The 10,291-nt window shown below is 51.3% G+C and overlaps 4 protein-coding genes across 4 annotated transcripts; 2 read left to right on the forward strand and 2 right to left on the reverse strand.

Annotated features, from left to right (window-relative positions):
* Positions 1-140: 140 nt before the first annotated feature.
* BO70DRAFT_381454 (oxidase ustYa family protein) lies at positions 141-1,267 on the forward strand (the record flags this gene model as incomplete). Its single annotated transcript, XM_025545470.1, has 5 exons — positions 141-150; positions 380-495; positions 547-631; positions 679-867; positions 958-1,267. 5 exons carry the CDS (start codon positions 141-143, stop codon positions 1,059-1,061), a joined length of 504 nt encoding a protein of 167 aa, XP_025397019.1. The 3' UTR covers positions 1,062-1,267.
* Positions 1,268-2,801: 1,534 nt separating this feature from the next.
* Positions 2,802-4,228, reverse strand: BO70DRAFT_105337 (uncharacterized protein). Its single transcript, XM_025537828.1, has 3 exons — positions 3,636-4,228; positions 3,133-3,544; positions 2,802-3,031 (listed from the first exon to the last, which is right to left on the reverse strand). The coding sequence occupies exons 1-3, from the start codon at positions 4,086-4,088 to the stop codon at positions 2,892-2,894; spliced, it is 1,005 nt and encodes a 334-aa protein (XP_025397020.1). The 5' UTR covers positions 4,089-4,228; the 3' UTR covers positions 2,802-2,891.
* Positions 4,229-5,550: 1,322 nt separating this feature from the next.
* Positions 5,551-6,336, reverse strand: BO70DRAFT_105340 (uncharacterized protein). Its single transcript, XM_025537829.1, has one exon. The coding sequence runs from the start codon at positions 6,255-6,257 to the stop codon at positions 5,787-5,789; it is 471 nt and encodes a 156-aa protein (XP_025397021.1). The 5' UTR covers positions 6,258-6,336; the 3' UTR covers positions 5,551-5,786.
* An 843-nt stretch (positions 6,337-7,179) lies between these two features.
* BO70DRAFT_354733 (putative MFS multidrug transporter) lies at positions 7,180-9,121 on the forward strand (the record flags this gene model as incomplete). Its single annotated transcript, XM_025541882.1, has 3 exons — positions 7,180-8,656; positions 8,712-8,756; positions 8,823-9,121. 3 exons carry the CDS (start codon positions 7,180-7,182, stop codon positions 9,119-9,121), a joined length of 1,821 nt encoding a protein of 606 aa, XP_025397022.1.
* Between the last annotated feature and the right edge of the window lie 1,170 nt (positions 9,122-10,291).

Genomic DNA, 10,291 nt, shown 5'->3' on the forward strand with positions numbered 1-10,291 from the left:
AATTTTCATTTACAAGAAAGACATGGATTTCCAAAAATTGGAAGAGCGTTCTCTTTAATTGTTCAACGACCATCCTGTTCGCAACTATTCTGATATTTAACCGCCAAAGTCATTCATGCAAGCCTGATCGGCCACATAACATGATCTATAGTAAGTCATTTGTTCCTCGCAAGCCACAGCACCATGATAACATCCTTTCAGCTCCGACCAGCGACTACCTCGAGTATGAGACGATTGAAATGGATACCTCTGGTCGACACTTGAATGAATATATGAATATTCATAGAACCCCCGAGGTAGACAAAGCTTGGCATGATCTCATGGAATGTCCGCATACTGCAAGCTTCTGTTTGACGCTTAGTGGCTAACAAAATACTAGTCAATAATGTTCGGCTAACGAAAGAAGAGCTACTGGAGATGAATCAAACATCTGTGGCCTTGGGTGACGGCGGCTATCTTGCCATGCCTACTGTCTATCATGAACTTCACTGTTTGGTAAGACCCTGACTTAATACATAGTGAGCCTCTTTGGCTAACAATATATAGAAGCAGATAAGATGGGCCTATCACCGTGATGAATATATGGACAACTGGTCAAAGCAAGATCTCGTGGATCTGAATGCACATGTTGGTAAGTGAAGGCACCTACACCTAATACTGGATATGCTCTTATAATAGATCTAGAGCACTGCATTGATATTCTTCGCCAAACTGTCATGTGCCGAGCAGACACCTCGATGATTACTTACTGGTGGACTGATGTCAGCCGAGTACCCGAAACGGACTTTTTCGGTTACCATCAATGCGTCAATTGGGATCACTTGCAGGAATGGTTTAAGAACCGCTATGTCAATATCTATGAGACTGGTGTGCTAAATCATCCAAAATATGGTATGGAACCGAAAGTCATCTTCTTGTTTGTATCTTTTTATAACGACAACTCTGACTGTAATGTAGGTCAAACTTATCCTGGTGGTCACAGACTTGTCGAAGATGACCAAGGTCGCGTTCCTGAAACGCTTCCGTTTGTTCCATATCAGGGCACTAAGCATTTCGGCTGATTCTGTACGACCAAGTAGGCCATAGTAGCCTCTTAATTTCAGGTTTGTCCAATCCGGAAGACATATTAGCACTCATTCGTGGTTCAGTTTATACTTCTATTGAGTCCTACAAGACCTCCTGTTGAATTGCCATTTGCTTGCTGTCCAGAACATTTCTCAGCTTTTGAATGGTACAGTGGTCATATAGTAGTATAGAGCATCACGCGCAGTAGTGATCTAGTAGTTCTTTCTCACTATTCCTTTTAGGGGCCAAAGACTGTAAGAAAACTGCTGCCGATGCCAGTATCTAAAAGCTATTCCAAGTGTTGACAGCCTCCGGGGTGCTATTTATTATATCTCCAATGTGATGTGTGCTTCTACTTTCTTATGACACAACCATAGCTTGCTCGATCCTCCTTGTAAAGAAGGTCAAACCTTAGTCCACGTTATAATTTAACCAGGATAGAGCAGAATGCAGAGAGTCTAACACACAACATCTCGCTGTTCTATTCACTTGGTTAACCTAATCTTAATCCGGGCCATTCTGATTTAAACGCTGCTTTAGTAGCAGCAGTAGAATTCATTAACCTGATAAACATGGTGTTTCTCGCCCAAACCCCTCGCCACTAGCTTTCTATCAAGGGAGCCGCTACAGCCACACCAGCCAGGCTCCTGCCATACTGACTATGCTTCTGGCACACTGTCTAGGCTATTGCTATATATCTATTTATTCACTGTCTTCCATAAAGAAAATTCAGATACTCAAAAGCTATAGCAATTAAATAATATACTATAAATTAAGCTATTTTAGTAGCTGCCTGCCTGCCTCCCTGTGTATTTTTTATCTATCTATATATAATTAAAGTAGTTAATTGTATATAGTCTATTTATAAAGATACTATAGTATTATTCTCCTGGTGAGCTAATTCTAGTAAGAAAGATAGTAAAAATAATAAAAATCGAGTTAGTATAAGGACTGGGGCCTCTGACGTTTTACGAATGGTGACAGACTCTGGTCTAAGTAGGGTCGCGCTGAATCGACACCCCATTTGGTTCGACCGACGCCTCCCTTGCCCAATCCTACTCCGTACAATATGCGGTTGGAAATTTATCTATCAATCTAAGTGAGACTGGCTCAAGGCTGAAGATTTCATATGTGGAAGGATGCCTGCGGTGGGTTGGTGGTGGGAGGGGCCGGAAACCGGAAAGAAGCGTACTGGGCAGTGGAAACACCGTATGATTACTGCTTGAGGTTGAGACTACGCTCCGGTGTGGTGATTAAGATGACCATTATAGACGCGGGATTTGGGATTCAGTTGATTGACATAGCACTGAAAGGGTGTGTGTCCTTGGAAGGGTTAGTAGACGGGAAGATCCGTTTAGATAGGGAGAAATACTAAGAGTATATCCTTAGCATACGACGTCAAGGTTAATTTGAATGATTATCATAGCATTTTCGATGGCTATCTTCGATAGTGTAGTGTTTACCCCAGGCCTTTCGTGACCACCAGTTAGGCGCTCCACAAAACCCAAAGCAATCGACGGTGGTCAGATCTGACAATCGCCCATTTGGCAGCAAAGCAGCCATCGTTTCCTGACCCGAGACCACGTTTGGATGCAGTGTAGGAATAATAAGATCCCAGGTTGAGTTTGTGCGCCCGCACAGCCGCATGCCATCGCAGACATACCTAATAGTCCTCCGTACACCATCACCTTAGTCGGAAGCTTTTGCATTAATGTTCATACAGACAGCGAGCGCACCACCGGTCACGAGAATGTGCCGATCGCTGCAGATCTGGAGAACAGTCCTCGCAGTCAGAGGCTTCCATGTGGCTGGTATGCCGCAGTCAATCATGTCTTGTCTGACGACTCGGTCGCCGATCCCACTCCCACAGACACCTGGTGATCAGCGGGTTCGGTTCCTTGTGCGGCAGGAGTCGCGGGGATCGCACTCGACCGCGCATCAGCCGTCAATTCACCAACCTGGCGTTCTATCCGTCGTCAGCGTCAAAGTTTAACGTAAATGAAAACGATCTGGGAAGTAAGGCCATCCGCATTGAACGCGAAAGAGCCACAAACAAAAATCGCTCACCTAATTCGCGTATTCGCTGTCGGAGCATTTGGTTCTCGCGCGTCAACATCGCTGCTTCGGCTTGGTAGAATGCGCTCTCATCCCTGCTCCCCCGCCGGACTGGGTTGTCGACGATGCTCGCTGCCAAATCAGGACCCTCCAGGCCGCGCGATGGATCGATCTGCGGTCGGAGATTGGGCGAAGCGGTTTGACTGGAGGGCCGGGAGGGTCGCCGGCTAGACAAGGACGAAGTGATTTGGGTGGATGCCCGGCTGCTGGTTGCGGGGACCGGGGCGGGGGGGATGGGGGGAAATGGGGTCAGACGTTCCGACGGCGGACTCGGGTCGTCGACCACCGCCTGCGAGTGATGGTGTTGCTGTTGAAGTTGCTGCAGCTGGGCTTGCTGGCTTCGGATCATGTGCAAAAGCCGATTCTAGCCATCAATGGCCATGGTTAGCAGCACTTCAATTGATACGACCATAAGAATGGACTGGGCTGGATGACGCCGGAAAGGGGGATCATACCACTTGTGCTTCTTGCTCCTGTTCTAGCTCCTGGTGCAACTCCCCCAGCGACGGCGCACGCTGATGGTGCGGGTCCCCAGCGGCAACGGTCGGGCTGCCTCCACGAAACACATTGTGGCCCAAGGAAGTCCGATGGTCGAGAGGGGCGAGAGGCGGTTCCCCGGAGGCCGAGTCACTAGCGTTGGCGCTGCCATTGTTCAGGATCGTGAGGGGACCGGACCGGCGACGTTCCGAGCCTGTCATGCTTGTGCGATGACTGTGGGAAGGCCGATGAGGCAGGTCAGTGACAATGGTGTTGTTATGAGTGTTGGAGGAGCCGTTGTTCATATTAACCACACCCGGCTGGGGATGCTGCGACGACAAGGGATCGGATAAAGTCGGGGGAAGCCGATGGAGACGCGGGGAAGTGGACGCGGAACGGGATGGGGGCAGCGAGTTGAGATCGGGCGGCATGGCCTGGGGGAGACACGAAGTAGGGGAAGTGACGATGTCAGGTCACGCCTGGGGAGAATAGCCAGAATAGCCAGTATCTCGGTTGCTAAAGACGCGTCCAGACCAAAGAGAACACGATGCTGCTGCAAACGCTCCACGGCTCAGGTCAACAGTGGTCAGTGGTTGCGGTCGATTGCAGAGCTGGCGCCGCATTCCTGCAAGAAAGGCGGGGAGTCCGTCCCGGGCAGGCGGTGAGGGGCAGCTAGCATGACAGGCCCGGTCACGGGGTGCCCGAATGCGGAATGGCGCCAGGCGCCCAGGCCATGATCGGGCTCTGCCTTGGAAGCGGCGATCGACCGGGGATAACCTGGACGCAAGTGGAGGGTTCGGCCAACTCCCGCTTCCCTCCCCACGCACGTGAACAGATCGATCTCATTTCCTGTCCCATGTATCCACGGCCCGGGAAATTTTCTCAGTGGTTACAGAGACGGATAAGTAGCATAGCAAAAATGCGATCGAACACTCTCTTGAGCCCCAGAAGAATGTTGACTGAGGCGCGGTGCGCGGTACTCCGAGTAACTATACTACGTCGTCGGCCACTCCTGGCTCCTGCGGCCCTATCTGTCCAGGGGGTCAACCGCCACATCACCTTGGCATTAACTCTTATCCAGCCTTGAAGACTCAAAGGACACGGTGGCTGTCGGCACGATCCGATTAACCACTTGAGTCATGGCTGCGGCGCTGGGTTGTACCTACCGTGACCGTACCCCGGTTCCCTACGAGCCACAACTACTACGTCCTACGTCGGAGTGCTGCAGTGGCTGACTGCAGTGATCCTTCAACATCGGAGTTTGATGAGGGCCGAGATTGCATCCAATGGAGTAATTTGCGCACTTTGCAAGAAGCAGGCTAACTCAAGAGAGTCCAGTGGCCTCATATCTACTTCTTCGCCTTCCCCACCACAGGTGCCGTAGCACCAGGGAGGGTGGGGGGGGGCAACTACTAGTGACTTGGTGGCCATGGCTGTGGGTGGACTGAGGACGGTGGACTGTGTGTAAAACCTGCGACACTTGCAAGGGGCTGCGGTGGATTCTTTCCCTGGCTCGACTCCCAAAAACCGACGATCCCTTGACAGGTTTTGACACATCGTTCTGGAAACCAGGGACAGAGGCAAACCATTGCCCTGGACCCTGATACATACCTGGGGCTCATGATAATATAGTAATCATGACGGTGGGAGAAGCAACCGAAAGAAACCCAAGGGTTCAAGCAAGCCGATGACGGTGTTTGCAGTACGTGAGAAAAAGCACAGTGGCTGGCGATCGCTTGGCTCGGGATGACTTGACGTCACCCCGCGACCCATCGACCCCGTGGGCACCGCAAGGGAAAAGGGAGAAAAAATGGGTCCCCGACAAGACCGGCCTAAAAACGAATGCGCTAACCCACGCCCGCAGTAGTTGTATCTACCGGCTCAAAACATGGGCAGGAAGTAGGAATTATCAGCGCCGCTAAGCCTCTATCATCGATATCAAACTCCCAGATACTACTTTCGTGGTCCGGTCCATCCCATCGGGAAACCATGCAGCCGTGCACCGCCAGGGCCACCTGGAATCTCGACCTCCTTGCGTCGTCCACCACCTTCGCGCGAGCATTATTGACAGCCTAGACCGCTGGAGTTTGCCCTCGGAGGTCTCCTATTGACTCTGAGATGAAGTCTGATTAAGGTCGCCTCGACATCTGCGCAAATGCGCAGCGCAGTAACCCTCGCGTGCCGTGGCAGACTTCCCGAAGCGGGCATTCCTGGCTGTGCCGCCATCGGCCCAGAACGAGTCCGGGAGTGGGAAAAGAGTGTCTCGACCCCCCCGGAGTGGGGAAGCCGTAGTGCCCTCCCCGGCCACTATTTCTCTGGGGATTCGTCCACTGCTCGCGCCAAAGGTCAGGCGATGAGTGATAAAGGAATGATGTTGGGGACGATGGATCCATCCGGCAGCACCGTCCCAGACCGGCATGCAAAATGACTGGCCAGGCTCGGTCAGCGTGGCGAGTAGTTTTGGTAGTCCGGGTTGGGTGGTAGCAGTCGGTCCTGATTTGGCAACCCGCTTCCTCCAGGTTCTTTCGGCACGTCCGGCCCGCGGCCTGCCAGGCATCCTCCTGCGGATTTTGATTACTCTCCATATTCTGTCTAGTCATTTGAGAGCACCATGTGGGAATGTACCCACCGAGAGAGGGGGAAATGATGAGGGAGGGGCAGAAATTAAAAATAAAAATAAAAATAAAAATAAAAATAAAAATAAAAATAAAAAAGAGAGAAAACGAGGAAGGTCGATGCATGCCGCCAACCCCCCATGTCTCGAGGGCATCGGCAACACCTGAACGGTGGAAACTCTAAGCAGGCTCACTAGTCTCATTGGGAGAAATCGAGCACTTGGCGCATCGATATAAAGAAGAGCCTTTCCTGCAGTACAAGTGCAGACAACCTATACGATCCATGGGTGTCGCGGTAACATCATCCACTGACCTCCTTGGCTAATACGACTGAGGTTCCTGCCTGACCCCGTCCAGGCCCGTGGTACACTTCCCAACAAGGTAGGTGCGGCCAGGTGCTGCGTGCCTTCCCTTTTAGTCACTGTCGTGCCTTCCCTTTTAGTCACTGTCGTGCCTTCCCTTTTAGTCACTGTCGTGCCTTCCCTTCTGTCACTATTACTACATTACTACATTACTACATAGGTAGTACTTCTACCACGTCTTCCCCCCCCTCTCCTGCTCCTTCTTTCCTCTCTTTCACCCTCTTTCCTTCCCATACCCAAACACTCATCTCTATACACCAGCCTTGCTCTTTCCTTCTCCCGTACCGCTTTCGCAGTTGCTGATCTCGGTACTACCATATTGTTCGCTCTAGTACTACTCTACTAGTGCTTCCCCTGTCTGGGGTGACTGTAAGTACCACTCTTCCCTTGCAGTCACTAGCCAGCCGTCGCCTTGGCACAGGACGTCCTTCACATCTATCTTCCTCTGTTGTCTATGCATATCTCTTCCCACATCCCACTCTTCCACTATTTGCAGCTTAGTTCTTATTATGCAGCGGCTAATCCAATATGTAGCAGTGCGCATCATGGCTTCCCTCTCCGACAGAGCCGCTGATAACCATGAAAAACTTCATGACTCGGAGGCCTCCTCTTCCACCCACACGGATGCATACATTGATCCGGCAACCGAGAAGGCCCTGGAGCAGCATCAGCAGAAAATCCATGTGCCTCCGTCAGCCCCAACTGCCGGAACCACGCTCCACCAAGTGGAAAACACCGCATCCGAGAAGATAGAGCTGACTGAGAACGAATGCTACGATCAACTAGGATATTCCTTTCCCAACTGGAGGAAGTGGATGATCATTTCGGTCATTTTTCTGGTCCAGACGTCAATGAATTTCAACACCAGTTTGTACTCCAATGCCCTTAGTGGCATATCTGAGGAGTTCGGCGTCAGTATGCAAGCTGCTCGCTGTGGTGCCATGATTTTCTTGGTTTTGTATGCCTTTGGTTGCGAGTTGTGGGCTCCGTGGAGTGAGGAGCTTGGTCGGAAGCCGATCTTGCAGCTGAGTTTGTTCCTTGTGAATATCTGGCAACTTCCCGTTGCTCTCGCGCCCAATTTTGCCACCATCATGGTGGGACGTGCACTTGGAGGCCTCAGTTCTGCTGGTGGCTCGGTCACCCTGGGTATGATCGCGGATCTCTGGGAAGCAGATGACCAGCAATACGCGGTCGCCTGTGTGGTTTTCTCCTCAGTTGGTGGATCAGTGGTTGGTCCTGTCGTTGGAGGATTTGTCGAGGCCTATCTTCCGTGGCGCTGGAACATCTGGATTCAACTCATCTTTGGAGGTTTTGTTCAAGTGGCACACTTCCTTCTGGTTCCCGAGACAAGGACCACGATCATGATGGACAAGATCGCGAAAAAGAAGAGAGAGAGTGGAGAGAACCCCAACATCTACGGACCCAACGAGCTCGTTTCATTCAGGGATCGCTTCTCGATGCGCGAGGTTCTCGTGACTTGGGTTCGCCCATTCAAGATGTTTTTGACCGAACCCATCGTTCTGACCCTATCGCTGCTGAGCGGCTTCAGTGACGCCCTGATCTTCATGTTCATCCAATCATTCAGTCTGGTATACAAGCAGTGGGGCTTTGACACTGTGACTCAGGGCTTGTCATTCCTTCCAATCCTGGTGGGATATTTTATCGCATGGGCATCATTTATCCCCGTCATCAGAAGGAATATCGCAGAGCGCCGCATGAAGCCCGACAACGAACGGGCTCAGTATGAATCGCGACTCTGGTGGTTGCTTTACACTGCTCCTTGCCTACCTATTGGCCTCATTGGCTTTGCATGGACTAGCCTGGGCCCTCCAGTCCACTGGATCGGAAGCATGGTCTTTTCCGCCATTGTCGGTATTGCCAACTACAGCATCTATATGGCTACAATCGACTACATGATCTGTGCGTACGGACCATACTCGGCCTCTGCGACGGGTGGTAACGGGTGGTCGCGAGACTTCCTGGCTGGTGTGCTTACCATCCCTGCCACACCCTTTTTCACAAGTAAGTAGCCTTAGGATTCATGGTGTTCAGCAGATTCTGACCGCTAAACGTACAGACATCGGCGGCAAATACCATTTGGAATATGCTTCCACCATCCTATGTGAGTTTGCACCTGACGTCTTCCGTGAATGTCAACAGACTAGTGACTGACATGTATATGCGGCAGTTTGCATCTCCTTCCTCCTCGTTATTGCTGTGTATGTCATCTACTGGTACGGACCAACGCTTCGCAAGCGTTCGCCATTTGCCCAGCAATTGTCCGATGCGAGAGTGGAACTAGAGACCAACGGTCGCCGGCTCTCGAAGATCCCCTCCCACTCGAGGGCGAATTCCTTCGCGCGTTCGCAGCAGAACTTGCGTGTTCGGCAGACCATGGGAAGCCGTCCCGGAAGTTATGTCGCATCCCGCCCAGCTTCGAACGTCAACTCCCGAGCCAACTCGCGCAGAAACAGCCTCACTCACTGAGCGTTACTTGCATGCCCTTCTGGCATGTGGCCCCAGGCTGTCCGTCTGCATGATAATGATATTCTGAGACGATTAACGAGCGTTGATACCAAAAATGGCCAAGGCGCCGCCAGGTCATAATGTTTTGATTTTTCTTTTTCTCGGCGATGATTCCGAACTCTTACCAGTATATAGGTACTAGAGAAACTTGTTTCGGCGTTTATATAGTCACAGGGGTGCAAGTCACTGCTTCACCTACTATTTTCTTACCACTACTTCTCGAATTAGTCGGGAACTCTGTGTTGGATATTGGCTGAGAAACGTTTCACTTTGGCATTCCAACGTGTACTAGTAGTTTAGGATTAGTTAGTTTCCTATGTTTGTTTGGTCTATCTTGGATAGCTTCTTCATCTCCTAGTAGTGTACAATGCTCCTAGATACGGTATTCCCGCAGATCCAACCGTTTGCAGCCAGTGTAGATAGAATCTTGGAGGTATGAACCACACAATCGAATCAAGTGAGTGTACAGAGTACCACACGCCACAGTCCCATCCTGTCCTATAGCCTCGTAGATGTACAAAGTGATGAACGCATCGCATCCTAATGCAGCCACCCGGGCTTTGAACCGCCAAAGCACCGATTACAAAGTCTGAGTGAGCGGATCCGGATGATGGCGGGAGAGGGGCGCAGTAGCTGCAGCAGCTGCAGCAATGTAAGCAAGAGCAAGGTAACCAGTTAAGCAAGGTACAGTAAGTAAGCAGCGTTGCAGTGCCGGCCCATTCCGATGGTTGGCATGTGGGGACAACCTTGCAAGGCTTGCTTGGTTGCTTGCTTCTCGCATACCTTCTAGATCCGGCGCACGGTAGTCGGAGTATCCGTCCGGTTCGGCGGGCCCGATGCAGCAGTCAAGGGATACCCACTCAACTACCAACCAGTCATTGTGTCTCTGTGATCTGCACTCTGCAGGGCTGGGCAGACGCCGACTCCGACATGCTTCCGCCTCTGGCTCTGGCTCTGGCTCTGGCTGACTCCGCATTGGCATGCATGTCTACTTTACTATCTAATCTATGTATTCCCACCCACCAGTCACGACCAGTCATGGGATTGGACCAAATGGCAATGAGCAATGACATCAGAGGGTTGAGTTCCTTATCGGAGTGCCAGTGGTGCAGTGGTGGGAGCTTGCTGCAA

This window comes from Aspergillus heteromorphus, assembly GCF_003184545.1.
Source record: "Aspergillus heteromorphus CBS 117.55 chromosome Unknown BO70scaffold_23, whole genome shotgun sequence".
NCBI classification, from domain to species: Eukaryota; Fungi; Ascomycota; class Eurotiomycetes; order Eurotiales; family Aspergillaceae; genus Aspergillus; species Aspergillus heteromorphus.